This window comes from Ruditapes philippinarum, unplaced genomic scaffold, assembly GCF_026571515.1.
Source record: "Ruditapes philippinarum isolate M1 unplaced genomic scaffold, ASM2657151v2 ctg3380_1_1_1_1, whole genome shotgun sequence".
Classification (NCBI taxonomy): domain Eukaryota; kingdom Metazoa; phylum Mollusca; class Bivalvia; order Venerida; family Veneridae; genus Ruditapes; species Ruditapes philippinarum.
Genome location: NW_026856472.1, coordinates 44,570 through 65,877, shown reverse-complemented (window position 1 = coordinate 65,877; position 21,308 = coordinate 44,570). Strand labels below are relative to the sequence as shown.

General features: G+C 31.4%; 1 protein-coding gene across 1 annotated transcript; it reads right to left on the bottom strand.

The window, feature by feature from the left end:
• Positions 1-2,256: 2,256 nt before the first annotated feature.
• Positions 2,257-21,308, bottom strand: LOC132746677 (protein O-glucosyltransferase 2-like). The gene is made up of 9 exons (XM_060735899.1): positions 21,005-21,308; positions 13,179-13,384; positions 10,059-10,270; positions 9,520-9,597; positions 9,010-9,182; positions 8,401-8,638; positions 5,978-6,187; positions 5,156-5,245; positions 2,257-2,600 (listed from the first exon to the last, which is right to left on the bottom strand). Exons 1-9 carry the CDS (start codon positions 21,187-21,189, stop codon positions 2,445-2,447), a joined length of 1,548 nt encoding a protein of 515 aa, XP_060591882.1. The 5' UTR covers positions 21,190-21,308; the 3' UTR covers positions 2,257-2,444.

The following is a 21,308-nucleotide window of genomic DNA, read 5'->3' as shown; positions in this document are numbered from 1 at the left end:
TCATCCTGCAATTAACACTCTCCGTGGTGCTCAAACCTTTGACCTCCATTCCGAAGTCGGAAGCCTTAACCACTAGGCCAACGGTTCTGGTGTACTGTATGTAAAGATGTAAAATTATTGAGAATATACTGAAAATCTTTACAATTATTTAAGACTTAATTTAATTTGATCAAATATTCCTTTCTAATCCATAGAGGTGTACAGATACATATACATGTAAATGTTCATCTTTGTAGAAAATGAGAAAAAGACCAATATTTTCACCTTTTTGGCACAAAATTAAACAAAGCATATACTTACTTGAAAATTTAATAATCTCTATATATTGTGTACCTTAACTTGTAAGTAAGTTAAAGATATAATGATCAAAAGAACAACAAAAGCTGTCTAAGGAGCAATATGCTACACTTTCCTCAGCACTTGATGGTATTATAAAACCAGAGGCACAATTCTGAAAATCTGCTTAACATAATAATCTGTCCTCGACAGTACAGAATTAAACAAGAGCGATCAGTAATCACATGTGTCGCCTCATGATGGCCAATTTCATATTGGGAGACAAAGTTTGTGACAGACGGACAGACAGACGGACAGTGCACAAATAGACTTGGTACTGATCATTCCTGTAAAGTTTGGATAAAATTGCACCAGTAGTTTATGAGGAGTAGTCCAGACAAGCTTTTGCGTATCTGGCAACACACAGAAAAAACACCTTTTTATCAAAAGGCAATAACTCAGCCAAAAATCATTCAACCCGAAAACCCTTGCAATATGCGCAAGGACTTGAGCTACAGATCAATCCTGTAAAGTTTCATTGAAATTGCTTTAGTGGTATAAGAGAAGTAGTCCGAACAAACTTTAAAAATGAAAATTATTAAAGGGCCATAACTCTGACAAAAATCATTGAACCGGAAAATGCTGATAATATGCACAACTACTCTTGGTACTGATCATTCCTGTAAAGTTAAGATGAAATTGCACCAGTAGTTTATTAGGAGTAGTCCAGACAAGCTTTTGTGTATCTGGCAATACACAGAAAAATACACCTTTTTTATCAAAGGGCCATAACTCGGCCAAAAATCATTCAACCGGAAAACCCTTGCAATATGCGCAAGGACATGAGCTACAGATCAATCCTGTAAAGTTTCATTGATATTGCTTTAGTGGTATAAGAGAAGAAGTCCGGACAAACCTTAAAATTAAAAATTATTAAAGGGACATAACTCTGTCAAAAATCATTGAACCGGAAAATGCTGACAATATGCACAACTACACTTGGCACTGATCATTCCTGTAAAGTTTGGATGAAATTGCACCAGTAGTTTATGAGGAGTAGTCCAGACAAGTTTTGTGACGGACAGACGGACAGACAGAGAAGTGATCCCTATATGTCGCCACTACTCCGTAGAGGCGACAGAAAAAGGGCATCTTAGTGACAGATTTTAAATTTAAGGAAAATAATTAAACAAATATTACCTTCAGGTTTATCTGCCCTTAAGAAATGCATTCCATTTTTTACAATGAACAAGTATTGCAAGTTCAAATGAATATCTTTGATGGATTAACCTTAACATAAAAGTTAAGCAGTTAAAAAAACACTGAAATTAATCTAAACAAAAAAGTTAAGCAGGGCATAAAAAGGTAAAAAAAAAGTTGAAAAAGGTGCATAACTTTGCAAAATATAATTTCTGGATAACATGTCCTTTTGATTTGGCATCCTATGTTGATAATGAACACGTGTTTCTCGTTTGAACTCAATAGCTTTGGTAGTTTCTGCATCCACATATGAAGTTTCAATCTTATACATTGATAGGTTTTGAAATTATTGACAAGAAACAAAACTTTACTAAAAAGGTTTACAAACACTGACAACAATGCCAACATGTGGGTCATGACAATTACTCCTCCTTTTTCCTTGAAAATTGGACTTAAAATTGTAATAAAGTTCAACAACAAACAAGAGAACTGAATTAGATGTTGGCGCTCTTTTATCAATATCCAATTATTATAAATATTCAAAGTTAAACAAATGTTAAAAGGGGAAATTCTTTAAAAATATTGCATTCACATTTATCATTAACTCCTGTGACATAATTATTTATCAGATCAAAACCATTTAAATGATTATTTTAGTTTTATTTCTGTAAAGCTTGGTCAAAAACTATCAAATGGTTGCCATGTTGTTATCTCAAAAGAATTTTTGGATAATGATGATCATCATCACACTATAGACATCAGAAATCTTTAAAAGCTTAATTTCTTGTGCTCAGATAAAATAAAAATATCTATAGACCTTTTTGTAAAAGGTCTTTTGCAATTTAATGTATAAGTATAATTCTATATATCTGTATAAAAAATACTGTAACAAAATATGCACCATGACTTTACAACATTGCATAGCTACTTTCATTTACTAATTGCATAGTTCTATATTGCTATTTTCATCAAAGTTCATCTTTCTTTGACTTAGTTTTGGATTTATTTTTAGAAGGCTGTTCCTTCAATTGACAGTTACAATTACTATCATCTTTTGGCTGTTCCACTAACTCCCATGAATCATCAGGTTTGGTTGGAGGAGATTTGAATCTTTTAGAATATGTCTGAAATAAAGAAACAATTACCATGGAATTAATATTGTGTAAAATACATAAGCACTGACATTTATACCTTAATGTGCTATATCTTAAATGAACCTATCTATCATTCAATTAGTAAAAAACCTTTAATTAGGAAAAGTCAAAAATAAGAACTAATGGATCAATGAGCAGCAAAGACAGCACCAATGTGTAGGCTTACCTTGGTCTGCACTGGTCACATTTGTAGATTCAGACATTGCCAACAGGTTAAAAGTCAAGATGCACAAAGTTCAAGGAAGACTACTCTGATATAACCCTCTAAATTTATGCTAGCTATTCCAATGTGACAAATAAAGAGTAAACCCAGACTGCTACTCTCTACAACCCTGACCAGAGTCGGAGTTGTTTATAATGATGAATATCAACAGATTAAATAATGAACAAAGACTATCTAGTTTAGTTTTTGGTTTCAAACTTATAAGCTTTATGCCTAAGTAATCTGTGGTGAGGGCACAACTGTGTTATCTAATGATCATTCTGATTTTGAATACAAATAACAAGTTATTGCTTGCCAAAAATTATTCGTATATACATGTGTAACTATAGAGAGCACTCCTGTCAATTAAATGTCAATCAAAACTGCCTAAAAGTTCTTTGATAATAAAAACCAATTAATTTTAAGCATTTTCAAAGAGAATCACTTAATTCAACATTTTTTAACCTTTTTCCTGGCAGCAAATAAACAAAAGAACAGAGAATTCCAAATATAATAACTTGATAATAATTCTTAATTTTATTTCTTTATATAAATTTTGTTTTGTAAAAGTATGACCTTTCACTTGTAAGGTGCATGTGGTACAACAATATACCTTAAACAATATTTGTGACAGTAGAAGTTTCAGATGAGTACCTTAGTAGAACAAATCAAAGTGCTGCAGCACTGAATGCGACGGACATGCAACCGGAGAGACATTAAGGCTTCTTTTAGAAAAAAAAAAAACAAAAAAAAAACAAAACACAAAATATATAACAGAGAAAATTTGTTCCATACAAGTTCGAGATTTGTAGAGCAATATATTTTGTGTCCCAAATTGATATAATTCAGATTTTCTACTTTCAAGCACTTAAATACAGAATGAAATTTATGCCTAAAAACTCTGGTCAAACTTGTAAATCAGTGTCCTTATCGATTTATTCTAAGAAATGATTATGTAAATAGAAAAAAAAACTATCAACGAAATATTTCTAGAATAAATCCAGGCAAATAAACTTCAAACATAATACACTATACATTTGAAAATGCTATTTAGAATTGCTTCGTGTTATATCATAGTGGGCATACAGACAATAAAATATAAGTCATTTGTATTTTTATTTCTCTTGGATATGTCTCATTAAAAAAAATTGGTTAAAATCATCAGCAATTAATAGTGTATTTCTTAGATTTTTTTTATTTACAAGGTAAAGATGTAGAGGCCAGAGCACATCGTTTTTATTTTAATTTAAATGTCACTTAAGCACTACAGTGTTTAGTTGTCCTTTTCAACTTCACACTAAATTCCATTTTCAACTTGTTTGCTTCTTACAATTGTATAGCATTTCTAAAAGTATTGCATTACAATCCGCTGGTTTATTAATTACATGTTTTAATGTGTACTTCCTAATCGCCTGTCCAAAAATCAGAACAGGTGAAGCAGAATCTATTTTTAGAATAGCGAAGGTTAACTCATATCATGACCTAGTAAAATATGTAAACAAACCACAAGAATCGGAAGTAGAACTGATATTATAACTTCCTTACCATAAAAGACTACATGGCGTAAAGTGTCTTACATGCATTTTCAAAAATAGATATTTTATACTAGCCATTGTACTGTATCTAATATATTAATAACTGCTGAATATTCAGCTAAACCCGCGGTATGAGTCACGAAAATAGTTCTTCTTTTATTAATGCGCGAGTTATCCTAGAGTCACGAAAAACTTTTGATTTGTTAATAATAATGTTTTGTATAATGTAGAAATATTTATTTCCTACTTATAATGTCTTGGAACTCAGAGGTTACACCTTTATTGTAGTATAATTTGCTGTCCTACTTTTTCGACAGCGGTAAATCGTTTCAGCAGTAATTTGCATATTGCGCAATAATACTACGGGACTACAACGTTTTTATCAATAATATACGTTCATATTTTAACTTGGATAACTTAATTTGAAGTTGAAAAGGCTAAATATGGAAGACATTAAGATATCCAGACAAAGTATGGGAGTTTTGAAGGATCAAATTCATGTACTATTTCTTGGGCTGTTAATTGGTTTAGGACACATTGCGCGAGTGTAGCCAACGAAATCCTATGTGTAGATGACTTAGCTCTGAACGCGCCTGAGGGCGCGTCCGTCGCAAAAATTGTAAACTAGCTGGATGGCTTCCTAACATGATAGAATCAAAACTCAAAGTGGTCTTCAAACCACAAGCAATGAAGGGCAAGGATACAAAATCAATGACCTTGAACACACAGCCACAAAGGTCCAACATACATCAAATAAGTCAACAAATTAGAATATGATTATAACATACCTCAAATAATTTTACATGATAGCAGAATATATCTTTGGGTAAAAGATTTTCCAAAACATAGTTTTGTGCGTTCCTTGCAATTTCATGTACCTGAAAAAGTTAAAATTAAAACATAACAATATAGATCTCGACATTGTGGGTTCAATTCCCTGGCTGGCCAACTAAAATTACTACATGTAATCAGTTTTTCAGATGAGTCTTGAAATCAAAGTCCTGTGTACCACTGCTTAAACACTTGGCATTAGAGGACTCGGCCATATAGGCAACCAGTGGTGAGTATAAATAAACAAAGTATATAATAAACTCAAATACACACACACATTCATGTCCCTAGTGCTATGTCTAGAACCGTCATAGGTTCTGGAATTCAACATCTTTCACCTCTCCTAAATGTACTAAAATTTAAGAAATAATCTTCATCAGCATGAATTTGGAACTGTGCATGATCAGATTCAGGGATTCCAATATCAAAATATTTAAACCAAATACTAGTAGGTGACAGTATATATGGTCGACAGCAGGGTGGTGGAATAGTCACATTCTATATCAACACTGTAGCTCAAAGGATTACTCTTAAGAAAATTTCATGGTATTGAAAGGAAGGTAAACCTGTTGAAAGCATTTGTAACACATAGCATTTTTCATCCATGCAATCTGACCAGGCTCTATACTATTGGTAACTCAACTTTTGCATTTTTTTATATTGAAATCACTTCATTTTCAAATGGACTGTTTCAAATTCAAATCATTGTTAATCCATTAGAAATTCAGAAGGTAAAGAAATAATCATTTCATAAAGAATGAATCAAATTTAGAATATACCTTCTCATCATTTTCTTTTGCCCATTTTATTTTCTCGAGTAAGTCACTGAGATCTCTCTTGAATGGTATGTAGTGCACGTAAGGTTTTAGATCTTTGTAGAAATGTTCATAATAGAACGAATCTTGTTTAAGCACTACGGAATCTCCTGCCAGTAGGTACGGCAATCTGTAAGCAGCTACTGTCCCGTCTATATTAACTTGATATTTATACTGAAAATAGATCAACATTTAGGAATGTTACATGTACACTTACTACATTATTTATATCAGGAAAGTATTTAAACTTTGGATTGTTCCTTTTATATTAAAACTTGTTATTTATACTGAAAAATTAAACAACATTTAGTAATATTCCACATGTTTAAACTTGTGATTTATACAGAAAATTAAACAACACTTACAAATCATCCATTTATTTATTATATGGGAAAAAATTTAAACTTCTTTACTGAATCAATATTTAAACAGAAAATGACATAACATTAGGGAATGTTACATGTACATCAGGCCTCGACACTAACTTTTTTAGCAGGTGGTACGCCGGACCACTAGATTTGAAAGTTAGGTGGTCCTTCCAGAAGTCAGGTGGTCAGTTATCATTATTATATCTTTTTACTGCAAATGTAGAAAAAAAAAGTTTAACTTTTATGACAAAGATGTATTATTAATCTTTAAAGAAAACAGATATTTTTAGATTTATATTTTTCATCTAATCAGAAAAGGGAGAGCAAGTCAGTAGGTATTTTTATCGTAGAGTTATTTGTTTATTTGTTTTTATCTCAGTCAAAAATACACAACAGAGCTTTTATTTATGTTAACTTTTATATTAAAGTGATTTCTCTCTCAACTCAAGTTAGGGAATAGTGAAGCCATTTGTGTCTGTTATTTTCTTACTGTTATTCAAATATTCATTGCTGATACGCGGTGCGTCTTATAATCATGATAATAACATATCATCTTTTACAGATTAACATTTTTAATTGAACTAATAAATTATCTTATTTTTGTCTTTGAAAACATGGAAATATCTAAATTATTTAAATAATGACAACGTTATAATTTACTATAACTTATCTTATTTTTCTCACAGATTTTAAATACAGAATTTTACCTCCCTGTTGCTTGTTGGTTGATATTCATTTTTGACATTGGGTATTTTTAACATTTTAAAATAATTTTAACTCTAGAAGAAACATATCTCTTATCGTTAAACAGTTAAAGTAAAGATAAATAGCATAGAATTACTAGATGTATTTTTCCAGTTCCTTTCGTTTGCTGCCGTTATTCAAGTATCTGAAATTTAAGTTTATCCGATATCATATAATAATATTACCATCATCGGATACTCACGGTTGATTAACATGTAACATAACATAAATGTTAATGGTTCCGCCGTGGTTATCAGACGATGCATAATTACAAGCATCCTTTGAATGAATTTTGTACCTAAATTTATATCACAAACTCTTAACTCTTTTAACTTGCATAAACAAAATTTTAGCGACTTAAAATGAAAGTTAAATATTGATGACTTAAGAACTTCTTTAACTAATCAGAGATTAATGAACCATATACATGTACATCGGACATAGATTTTAAACAAAATTATATAACATGTTTTTGACAAAATCGCCATTCTCCCAAATGAGCCTTGCATCAACCAGAAAATTCAAGTGGTCCGACGGACCAGTGGGTTTTAAAATTAGGTGGTCCTTGCCAAAATCAAGTGGTCTCGGACCAACGGACCACCGCTAATGTCGAGGCCTGTACATTTTACTCCTTATTTATACTGGAAAGTAGGTAAACTTAGGAATGTTCCTTTTATATCAACTTGTTATTTATAATGGAAATAAAACAACATTATGGAATGCTCCATTTACATTCACTTTTTATTTATATTGCAATATACAAAACATCTGAGCTCTAGGTAGAGGTTTTTAAAATATGTTTCCATCACAAGTAAATGAAACAAAAGTGACCCAAAGGTCAGAGCAATTTTTAACCCAAGATACATGATTCAAACATTTTTTGTAGAGAGGATCACAAGGTCACTGGTGTTTCAGAATAAATGTCTAAGCCTTAAGACACTGTAGTTCCTGTGCAGGAGATTTTAAAAGATTTCATTTTTAAAGACAATTAAGGTTACGGTGACCTTCTTGTGCACCAGACTGGAACCATTTATATATAGTTTGTAGAGGGATGGCTTAGGATCATAACTGTGAAATTAGGTAAAAATTTATCATGAAGTTAAGGAGAAGATATTGTTTAAATAAATAGAGGATAAAAAGGACAGCACACAACCTATACCATGCTATCACAAAAGCTCATCTCAGCACACTTTGTGACAAGGTAAGTCAAAAAGAGGCAATTTTTTCTATAAATGAATATCTGAAAACTTAGAATCAGTAAAATTTTTAACAAACCTTAAAGAAATCAAAGAAAGGGATATTGTTCACAAGCTCGCCATATTTCTCTTCATCGTGTTTAAAAAAGAACATTCTCGTCATTTTGGCATGCAGTAAATCAGGATTTTTTCTTGACATCACCACCAGGTCTAACCGTTCCTGTCGACTGTCACGCCCACGCCAGAATCCAATTTCAGTCTTGTTCTCCCAGCGGGTTGGACTTTTACCCATTACACTGAATACATCTAAAGATTGTCTGCAAAATTACAGTCAATTCATTTTTCATAAATTGATATTTTGATACTGATTTTTAAGATATGAAAAACAAATTCTATGGAAAAGATATTTTGATACTGATATTTTGAATAGCTAGTGCTCTTCTTGTATAAATGAATCCCTCTGTTTTGGCTATATTTGATTTTTTCTCACAAAGAAACAGGTTTTTAAAAAAAAAAAATTCAACACTTGAGTGTGATGTCATCTGACAGTGAAATTACCTGGATCTTCATTGCAGTCATGCATATTAAAAAATCAAACTGTTTTATCCATTAATGCATTGCTTTCTTTGTTGTCAATATACACCTACATGTGCAGGTATTTAGAAAGAATAACAAACACATAAATTACCTTCCCAACATTTCTAGTGTTGCCTCAGTCAGATCATAAGTTGGCATGACAATATCTAGAGATTCATCAGATCCACACCATGAGAATATTGGCAGTGGGTTGTCAGTTCGCTTCCTCTTCTCAAGTGGCCAATCTCCGAGATTTACGAAAAATTCAAGATCCGGCAGTTTAACCTAGTAATATAATGAAGTTTCACAATTTGTTTGTTTGAGTAATAAGCTTATTGCAACACAATTTTGGTCATATTTGGCAGTCAGATGACCTGACCGGCTTTCCTGGTCAATTAACCAGTTATCACTATTAAAATCTGCAAGTGAACTTTAAAGAACTGTTTTCTTTTTTCTGTAAGTAACAAACAGACTATTAAAGTGATAAGTTGACTCTCAAGCTATAAAACAGAAAGAAATTATCACTGCATTATTGCAAGCAAAATCTTACACAATCTATAAACACTGCCAAAAACTGATAGACAATAGGTATTGGTTTTATAAAGACAGAAATCATACTAACCTTCTTTGTTAAAGACAACAGGATGGCATCACTAAACATCTTAAAACCAACATGTTGACCATATGTTTTACGATATATCTGGAAAAGAAAACAACCCAGAAAACATAGAGCATTAAAGGGTATCAAGATATAAATGGCCATAAAATACTTATAAAATTTCAAAAATAGGACATTTACTTTGATTCCATATACTTATGGTCATTTTTTAAGTAAGTTTTTTAACAAAAAGTATAGTATTACAGTAACTTTAGATTTAACAATGATTTCACTCATGTACCAAGAAACATGAGGAATAAAAATACACTGCAAACCTGTTAAAATGCTCAAGCCAGCATCCATGTAGTATATAAAGGCAAATATGGGCAACTAATAATGTGCAATAAGTAATTAATTTTGGACATGATTTAACAACAAATAAAATATCAATCAAACAATAGCAATTTAGAAGGGTGTATCAATTGACAATAGAAACTGGATGTTTATAATGATTGTTATTCTATAGCTTAGAATTAAATAAAAATCTACAAATTTTTTATTACCTTATTATCTATTATCTTGTAATAACAGAGACTATGTGCTGTTGATATATTAAATCGTTGTATAGTTTCAGCGGCTGTCTTCTCAAGGTCAACATCTTTAAACAGAGAAAGGTCATTCTTGATCTGTTTGTAGGACGCGGGACATTTCATATTGCTGTACCATTGCTGAATATCTGGCTGCGGACAATAACACGTCTCCGGGTATATAAATCCTGAAAATACAGAAATATACACTGATTTTAACTAATTAGTTTTGTTTATACTTTGTTTGTTTGTTTCATTATTTTATGCCTCAGTGTTCCCAACAGTATTTCAGTCATATAGGCGGGTAGTTTCCTAACCATCGTTCCTGGAGAGTAACACCAGTACAAGACTACCTTCCTCCGCGCTAAACTACCAAAGTACCAGTACAAGACTACCTTCCTCCGCCCTAATCTACCAAAGCATCTCCCGGGGATCGAACCCACGCCAGAGAGGTAACTGGATAAGAAGGCATCGACTCTAACCCCGCGACCAAATACAAATTTATTTTAGTCTGATTGTGTTGGAAGCTAGGAGTATAAACTTATTGAAACACTCTTGAATCCATTCCTGGAGCAAAGTAATGAATGTAAAGTTACTTGCTCAAGGAAATAATGACTTGCCTCTAACAGAGTTTAAACCCATGTGGTCAGCAATCCTTAGATTACTAGTCTGACGCAATAACCACTCGGCCATGCCGCCACTTTAACTACTTGTATCAGTGGTGGCATAACCCAACTGAACTAATCATGTACGCTTGTCATGCTTTGGAATTTCAAAATATATCTCAAAATATATTACACCAAATTATACCATATTAAACAGAACAAGTATAGGGTAAGGCACTGAGATGCAGCCTGATCCAGGTTTTTTCTTTCATTATTACTCTTATCATTGTTTGCTACTGAATTAAGTCAGTACTTATTTTGAAAATTACCCTAAGAATGATGAATGGTTTTGTCCAGATTGAAAGATAGATAAGTCCATTTTAGATGTTTAGCAAGATTTAGGGTTAATCAAGATAAATACAGATCTGTGCTATAAGAGTATAGTCATGCCAGCCAGAGTATTTGTGCAGACTGATTTGACGAACAACGCTATACTGTTGGCTACACAAATTAAGTATTTTGATACTAATTCTCTTGCAGTAAAAATCAGCTGCTCTATATTCACAACAAAACAGGACCATTAGATAATTTAATAATTTCAAATATAATTTGTTTTACTAATTTAAGATATATTTTGTCAACTTTACAAACTAACCTCTTTATGCAGGTTTGAAATAACAATACTATGTATTACATTACTTCAATTCAATTCAATATCAAGTTCTATTTTATAAATTGCTGCATAAATAAATTTGTACAAAATCAATTTTTTGTCTAAGATTAACTATCTTTTATATTATTTATCTAAGGATAAGAGAGGCACTTGTATGAAATAGTTTCAGATTACCTTTATTTATATTTTTTGATAAGCCAGTTATGCATAAAGTCTTTTTAACTTTCTACATGTACAGTACAGGTATTACATAGCAGGATAAAATGCAAACTGAAATGGCCATGCAGGTTCAAACTTGGAGTCAGGGGCAAGCCGTTGTTTCTTTGAGCAAGAAATTTTACACTCATTGCTAAGTATTGGTTAGTCCCAGGAATGGATTTGAGAGTGTTTCAATAAGTTAACTAAGAGTTTCCAACACAATCAAGCAAAAATAACCTTGTATAAACTAACAAAAGTGAAAATTAAAGGAGCTACACCAAGGTCCAACAGTTTGAAGACAGCTTATATAGGTCAACCGGGGCACTTATAATGGAAATTTATGAAAGAGATGATAAAGAAATAATTATATATTTGCTGAAAATTAAATGGAAAAATATTTAATATGATTCTCAGCCCATTTTGAGATAGAAGTGTTTATTAAATGCCTATGGTTTTTGTTGCACAGCAAACATAACTACTCTGGAAAAATGGAGAGAGCAGAATGATGAACACAAGTTATTGGTATATATCTACATCAATTGAATTACATATCTTTAATAAGGAAAAAAAAATCCAATTGAGTCATGTAAAAAAACAACAACAAAACTCAGTGGGGTATCTTTCAGTGCAAAATATTTAATATATCAAATATAAATCACCTTAAAGTTCTAACTTTTGTAAATAATAATTTCACATCTGACACTTTCAAAAAACAAAGGTAACGAAAAAAACATCTGCACTTTTTTGTTTTGGCCAGGATGTTACAAAGTAATAATGAAACAAAAATAATTTCTAGCTTTACAATTCACAACATAAACTTGAAATGTATAAAATATTATAGGTTACATACATTTTCAATGATTAATAAACCTACACAAAAGGAAAACAAACAATATTTAATTTAAGGCCTAGTTAAGATGCAGAGATCACATTTAAGTCCTACTGGTAGTATATTTTTTACTGAGGCCTCTTCCCAGTAGAAAATGTCTTTAAAATCATGCAGTTTTCCTTAAAAAAATCTAAACTTACACCAGCTTTTTTTTTACTTCTGAAATTAGCAATTTTAATTCTTCACAAAGTCAAGGGGCTATTACTGAGGCCTCTCTCCAATTTAGTAAGTAAAGCCCATTAACTGGGCTTTTATTTTGATACAGTGAAAGCCAAAGGTCCAAAAATTTCGGCCATTAAATAATACCTTATTACAATTCCCTTTAAGTCCTAAGCTCAAAACAAGGTCAATTATACACAAATTCAGCGATATAAAGTTTCATGTGAAATTATGTGACATTTGACTCCTTTTATATCTTACACCAAAATTTTCATATTTATGAACTTGACACTCTTTTTGATGAATAAAAAGTCAAAACCAAATAATGCTTTTCAGATTTTTTGTTAATTCTTATCAATATTGAAATTTTAAACATGCACTGATCATATAAAGTGATATAATAAAGTCATTGAAAGTTTAATTTAAGTGTTAGGCTTGTTTTCCAGTCCATATATATTGTGATGTAAGATGATACATGCTTGTAAATTTGCTAAATAAAATATGTTTAAACTAACACTCTTTGTTATATTATGAATATATCAAGATGTAAAAACTATAGACATATACTTTACCAGGTAGTTCATACGGTGATTGCGCAACATCTTTTCCATTGAAAGTGACGCTGATTTTCACGTTTTCAAGAGTGCTGAAAATACGGAATCTGACGATGTACATTCCATCTTGTTTGTCAAGTACCTGTAAATATACTCGTACTCTATTCTGACCAGCTGAACTGAGGGATACTTCAAATGGTTTCTCCCCTATGGATTCTGTTATACTGAAATATATTATATAAACATGTAGATCCTGTAACACAATCTATTTTCTATAAAGTTTTTAAGTCAAATTTTACAATAAGAAATGAATGTATATATTTTAATGATTAAATATAATTTGCACAAATATTTGCAGTACATAATTTACATATTCTTCGATATTTGAAAATTGTTTTATTTCCATAATTATGTACATATTTATAATTTCACTTAGTGTGGTTTACCACTTTGATCACAACATACAGGATCTCTATGGCAGGGAAAAAAGTATTTAAATGATGGCTTTTCCAGTTAACATAGCAATGATTTATTAACAATTCTATGGTATTATAATAATTAAAGAAAAGTATATACCAGTTTCACCTGTTAAAGGGGCCTTCAAAATATATTTATATGTATACAACAATACGTTATATGTATAAATAAAAATTAAATACGTAACTAAATAATGTATTTTGTTTTGACAGCTGAAAGATTTATATAGCAATGCAAGTGCAACAAATAAGCTGTTTTTTTTAACAACAAGGTCTATTACTATTGATACTTGAAAATAATTTAAGTATTTTCTGGCTCATTCAGAGATTTTTTACTTTTTATTTTAATTTATACCTTTAAAATTGGGAAAATTTAGAACAGTAACCAATAGAAAATATGTAGCCAATAGAAAATATGTCATATTTAACAAAACCTTTAAAAAACACACTTTTTATTTAGATAACAATAAACATTACATTCTTGTGCTTTTCATAAAAATTCATAGCTGCAAAGAATAGTTGAGCTGTTTTAGAAAAATCCTCCACAATGTTCATGAAACGAATAAAATTGGGAATTTTCAACAGTTTTGTGAATTGGGGAAGAGGCCTTTATTTGACTTTTATCATATGCAAAAAAACAATTTTATTCCAAGAATAATTTTTTGTATTTTAGTAGCTACTCATTTTCAGTGTTAATCAAAATGCTAAAAAATATCATAATTATATACATGTATATAATTATAGTCACTGTGAGAATAAAGAATGAAGCGATGCCTTTAAATTTCTGAGTTATTAACAAAATTGTTATAATAAACAATTAAGAATATTTAGATCTTTAATATGTTAACTTATATCTTGAAATGTTAGGTTGCTGAATCCCATATTAAGTTATTTCAAACATATATATACATGTACACATAGCTCAAACATAATTATAACACACAAACACACAAAAAATCAACATATACTAGCAATTTGCATTTGTGATATAAAATAATTTAAAGACAGCAGCTGTTCAATTATTGCTTATCACATGGATATTAAATATCCATGTGATAAGCAATAATTGAACAGCTGCTGTCTTTAAAGTAAAACATATTTAGTTTATATAAAAGTCTCATTAATACCTTTATTTGCTTTGATAGTAGAAATGTTTCTAAAAAGCACTATCAGACTGTTATAATTTCAGTGTTTTTAATATAGAATCAGGGCAGCCAGCCTGCATATCTCTGTACAAACTCTCACCAGATTCAATACTGTAAGTGAAACCCCTTTAACTGACAATGGAAAGTTCTAAATTCTAACAAGAGCCATGTCAACATGGCCATCCCCCGCCAAATGTGTTTGCTCATTGGAAGAATGTATATGTAGTAGAGCGGAATATTTCAATTTTAAGAGGTCTTTTGGTAATGAAAACTGATGGCTATAGTGATTACAGATTTGAAACCTATGTGAATACTGATGGCTGAAAATAACAAAGGGCAATTACTGAAAAATAATGCAGGGTAGGTTATCATTCTTGTGTGCTGCATCCCATCTCAGTAAAATCTATCCACCTATGAAGTTTCAAGTTGATACCTCAAATACTTTTTGAGAAAAAAATTGAATTGAAAAATTAAGTATGAAAAAGAACAAAGGGCAATAACACAACAATTATAAAAGATAGAGTTATCATTCTTAAGCAGTGCACACCTATTGAGTGAGATCTATGCACCTATGACGTTTCATTTTGATATCTCAAAGGCTTTTTGAGTTATGCTCTGGACAAAAATTAATTTTGAAAAATAGCAAAGGGCAATAACTCAAAAATTATGAAAGGTAGAGTTATCATTCTTAAGCACTGCACTCCTCCTCAATTAGATCCATCCACCTTTGAAGTTTCAAGTTGATACCTCAAATACTTTTTGAGATAAGCTCTTGACAAAATAGCATAAAAAAACAAAGGGCAATAACTCAAAAATTGTATAGGGAAGAGTTATCATTCTTGCGCACAACATTCCTCCTTAATAAGATCTATCCACCTATGACATTTCATGTTGATATCTCAAACACTTTTTGAGTTATGCTCCACTCAGGTGAAAAATTAGGTATGAAAAATAACAAAGGGCAATAACTCAAAAATTATGAAAGGTAGAGTTATCATTCTTGTGCACTGCACACCTCCTGAGTGAGATCTATGCACCTATGAAGTTTCATGTTAATATCTCATAGGCTTTTGGAGTTATGCTCTGGACAAAAATCAATTTTGAAAAATAACAAAGGGCAATTACTCAAAATTATGCAAGGTAGAGTTATCATTCTTGTGCACTGCACTCCTCCTCAATGAGGTCTATCCACCTATGAAGTTTCAAGTTGATAACTTAAATACTTTTAGAGATATGCTCCGAACAAAAATGTCGGACGGAAGGACGGACGGACGGAAGAAAGGTCAGACGGACGGAGACTATTTCTATATCCTCCGCCAAAAATTTTCGGAGGGGGATAAAAAGCAGGCCAAGTCAATTGTATAAATTCAACAGGGCAAAGGGTAAAATACACACAAATTTACTGATTCTTAAATATTTATGAAAGCCCAGTAAATAATGTGTTGTCACTTGGCTAAAAAGTTTTTTTGTGTGTTTTTTTTTCTTCAGTCCATTAATTACAATCAGCTTCATCAAGCTTTTAAAACAGTACATGTCCTGAAGCATTGTTTTTGTACATTAATTTTTCTGTTTTGTCCATTTACTTGACTGGTTATACACTTCCTGATTTATGTACATGTATACAACAATTTTACTGCATATATCTGTTATATAGTACATGTGATCAAACTAATGTTTTGAAATTGTTTATGTAAAGTCTGCAATACTTAATATGATGTTGATACACATAATCATGTGGACAATTTTACAAGTATGACCTGAATAAAGATAACAGTCTGATGTTTTTATCTTGATCTGATTTTAACACCAATTCTTTTCTGATTTTTCAAATATCTCTTCATTGTACTTCAAATAATATTAATACAAGATTCAAGCATTTTTTCCCAAAAAATCACTCTGGGTGGGAAACTGCAATATATTAATTATCTGACTTAACAGTTCAAAATAATATCTGAGGGGTAAACTAAATTCTTCTTTTATAGTAGGACCTAACTGCTACCTTTTACAAATCAATTAAGCTTGTTATAAGTAAAAGGTAAGACAAGAATACAGGGTACTGTACACTGGCTCATATATTTGCACAGTCAATTACATAAATTTTATGTTAAGCCCACCCACCCATCCCCCACCCAATAAAAAATATTCTTTAACTTAGTTTTTCCTTACAATTCAATTTACATTTAAAATTTTCTTCACCTTGTGCAAAAAAACATAGTTACATTTTTTGGGTCAATCCCCTATTTGAGAAAAAAAAATTTATTTGAGTTCTCAAAATGTTAAGCCCAGGAAACTAAGAGAAAGTGAATGACTATAGGTATATTTTATCTTTATTGTCCTTCTTTATTGCATGCTTTATCCCTGTTACTAGGTTGTACTTGAGTGAAAATTTTTATGTACTATCTATTTAGGGGTCACACAAGAATTGCCTATGGATCAATATTATTGGCTTGGTTAAATCATTTTTTTAAGTCTAAATTTATTCTGCCCTCCAACTCTTTTAATCACTGTAGTGAACATTTAATCAAAGTTAAACTTAAAAATATTCAAGGTCTTTTCAGCAATTCTGCTTATATTGGGAGAAATTATACAACATTTTGTGATATACAAGCAATTTTAAATAATTAAAAACCTATCTTTAATAGATTGACTTTTTAAGGGTCTCCTGCATTCAGCAGATATTGGCAAGTGAAGAGAAAAATGCACATTTCTTTTTTTTTTTTGGGAGGGGGTTGGAGGCAGGGGTTAAAAATAGGAGAAAAATATTAAACATGTACATTTTGGGAGGAAAATAGCATATTTTGTGCCCATATGCTTTATTTTTAATCGAAAAATCTATTTACCTACAAAAAAATACCTGTTCAACAGAGTAACACTGACAAATTCAAATTTTGACAAGTTGACATGAAATCATTGAAATGGAGCTTTTTTTGTTATAGTACAAAGGAGTACTGTTGACATGAAAATATTTTAAGTAAATTTTGCTTGTTTCAATAAATTATACAAAAAATTGTCAGATGGCCTTAATTAACTTTCTTTTTATGCAATGAACTATGATATTTTCAATACATAGAATTATTTGTTAAGCTAAACCTTTTTGAGAATTTACAAAACAAAGAAAGAATTGTGCCTTAATAAAAACAAACAGAAACATGTACTGTACCTTACATAAATAGAAACAACAGATCTATGAATACATTTTTTTTCCATTTATTAACTTAAACCAGATGTTTGATAAATTCATGAGAACTAGATTTGTAAGCAAAGTATTTCATAAAAGAGAGGGCAAAGATGGCTCTGCATAATGCTTACCAGTACCAGAATGTATGATGGAAAAATAATGCCGGCTAGTTTTTACAAAGAAGTGCAATCAATCTATGATTAATCTAGAAGAAGTTGTTGAATGTTTCAGAACAAGCTTCATGATTATTATTAATATTTTATTTTGGAGTTTTACGACACATCGACACAGTATAGGTCATATCGCGACGTTCCAGCTTTACTGGTGGAGGAGGCCTCACTGGTGCCCTCCGTGCATTATTTCAGGCAGGAACGGGCACCTGAGTAGAACCACCGACGTTCTGTAAGCTAGCTGGATAGATTCCTCACATGAAAGAACTTAAAGTCCCTGTAGGGATTCGAACCCACAGCAGTGAGGGGCAAGTGGTTTGAAGTCAACGACCTTAACCACTCGGCCACGGACGCCCCACAAGCTTCATGAGAACAAGTGCATTCAAACAAGGCTTTAGACCAAGTTTGATTATCATCCTATCTATTGGCTCATGCAAAAAAATGTTTAAAATTGCTCCTGTTTTTTTAGCTAATGTTGCCCTTTAAAGGAAAATTACAGGATGTCAGGTCAACATATTCTGCAGTCAACAAATTACAATTGTCACTTTTTTGGTCAACTTGTCACTACTTAATGTATATATATATCAGGCAGATTAGAATGGTTTTCTATGTCAGCAACTGATTTATATTCAAATTGAACTGAAATAGATTACATCTATCTTCAGGACTTTTTTCACAGGTAGGGAAAGGGGCCATTCTCTTTCCCTTTAATTTGGGGGAAAATAATACAGAAAAAAAAGGGATGAAAAAAACTTTGTTTATTTCATAAATTATATGGGAAAACTGCTTGATTTTAAAGAATTTAATCTGGGGAAGCAACCCTTAAACTGTCACTGTTTTAGAAGTATTATTTAATTGAAATTGACTAAATAGAATAATTCATAAATAAAAGTGTGTAAATTGATTTGACCTTCTAAGTTTTACAAATTTTCAATGTCATGATAACTTGGGAGACTTCAAGCATGCAATCAAGTGCAAATGGGCCTCTTTTTTTATATAAATAAAAAAATAACAACAATAGAATGACACAAGATTGTGTTACTATAGACATTATAAAATACAGAGAAGATTTCTAACAAATTCTAAAAAATATTTCTGAGTACTGTATCCTTTTTTTTTAATTTGAAAAAAAAAGTACAGTAAAATCATCAATCATGTACATCAGTATTGTACACTGTATTTAATGGTTAAAATGAGTGATAACTCCATCAGAAACAATGTTGTACCACTTAGTGGATAAACATAAAGAGGTATGATAACGTAATTATATGATTAATCAAGAGACGTGTGTTTCTTTTATTAAAAAGCAGGCAAAACAAAAGAAAAGAAATAGGTAAATCACTTTCAAAAATACCTTTATAGTAAGTACAAGTATAGCAGCAAATTACCATGCAATAATTATAGGTCAAAATTATGAAACTTTTCTGATAATGTATCAATTAATGAATTATTTGAAACAAGCAAAATTTTTTATCATAGTATTGCAAGCAATCCATAAGTCCCCTACCAGTTAGAACCCCATCAACATTCTGAAGGGCCATTGGCCTTTCACTTATGTTTCAATTTTTCTCTATTTTAAGTAAACTTGTTGGAAAAGTTCTTTAAAAGTGATCACAGGAAACAATTTTTATGAACAGACAGACAGACGGACTGGAGGACACTCTAAAGTTAATATTTGAAACATCCCTGTTACCAAAATATAACATTTTAAAAGCAAAATTCTTAAAGAGGAGATACTCTTGAATTAAAGATGCAATTTCATAAAAAATTTCAGCTCTTTTTGACTAATCACAAATATTGTTATATTTGCCATGTTTTAAGCCTATTTGTTGCCAAGGCTACTGATATTTTTTCAAAATAGGAAGAACAGATAAGACATGCATAATCTCAAGACTGCTATATGACCCATATGTCAAGTTTCATAAAAATATTTCCAGTAATTTTTGAGTTATCACTGGATTCAGTTTATGTGTAAAATTTGCCATATTTTCAGTCTATGTGTTGCCATAGCAACCAATGTGTTGCCATAGCAACCAGAATTCTCAACATAGGAAGAAAAGAAAAAACGAACATAATCTCAAGACTGCCATCTACCCATATGTCAAGTTTCATCAAAATATTTCCAGTACTTTTTGCTTTATCACTGGATCCAATTTATGTGTAAAATTTGCCATATTTTCAGCCTATTTGTTGCCATAGCAACCAGAATTTTCAACAGAGGAAGAAAAGAAAAAACGAACATAATCCCAAGACTGCCATCTACCCATATGTCAAGTTTCATGAAAATATTTCCAGTACTTTTTGCGTTATCACTGGATCCAGTTTATGTGTAAAATTTGCCATATTTTCAGCCTATTTGTTGCCATAGCAACCAGAATTTTCAACATAGGAAGAAAAGAAAAAGACGTGCATAATCTCCATAGTGCCATCTATCCATATACCAAGTTTCATAAAAATATTTTCAGTACTTTTCAAGTTATCGTGGGATCCAGTTTTGTGGACTGACGGACTGACAGACAGACAGACGGACAGAGGGTAAACCTAAAGTCCCCTCCGGTAAACCGGTAGGGGACTAATAAAAAAAAATGGAGGTGGGGGTCCAGTTGACCATGGCACAGATATGCATACTATTCAACTCCGTGACCATGGGCAAGTTTGCCAAGGGACAAGTTTACCTATTGACTCAACACATTTACAGTAGGAGGGTCAAATATATGCCACAGCAACATTGAAGTTATTAAAGTCAAAATATTTTGACTCAGATAATTTACCTAAGCGCAAAATAACATAACATTAACAATGTGACCATTCTTCTGCTAAGAAATGATACATGGTTTAAAAGTAAATAACAACGTAATAAAACAATAAGACTTACTTATCTCCATTTTCAGAAACTGCCTGAATAAAAAAGTAACGGACTGGTAGGAAAAAATCCGATTCTAGTCCTGGACCCCATACACGGGTTTTCTGCAAATCAAGAACATGTTCGGTCCTCAGTGCAGACGATGTTTCTATACTTGTGAGGAATATAAGCAAGCACGCAAACATGTAAGAGTACATATTATTTCACGCTATTTTACTAAGTTTTCATAAATAGTTATGTCACACATACACTATTACATACACGCCTAGTACACCTCACACGTAATGAAAGTTGAAACTACTGCAACTATCAGTAT

What these genes read in the sequence shown, in the direction of transcription:
- LOC132746677 (XM_060735899.1), bottom strand. Translation starts at nt 21,189, where the DNA reads ATGTACTCTTACATGTTTGCGTGCTTGCTTATATTCCTCACAAGTATA. An exon ending in ACACTAGAAATGTTGGGAAG is followed by an intron (nt 8,639 to 9,009) that starts GTAATTTATGTG and finishes GTAATTTTGCAG; the next exon opens with ACAATCTTTAGATGTATTCA. An exon ending in ATCATGTAAAATTATTTGAG is followed by an intron (nt 2,601 to 5,155) that starts GTATGTTATAAT and finishes TCTTTATTTCAG; the next exon opens with ACATATTCTAAAAGATTCAA.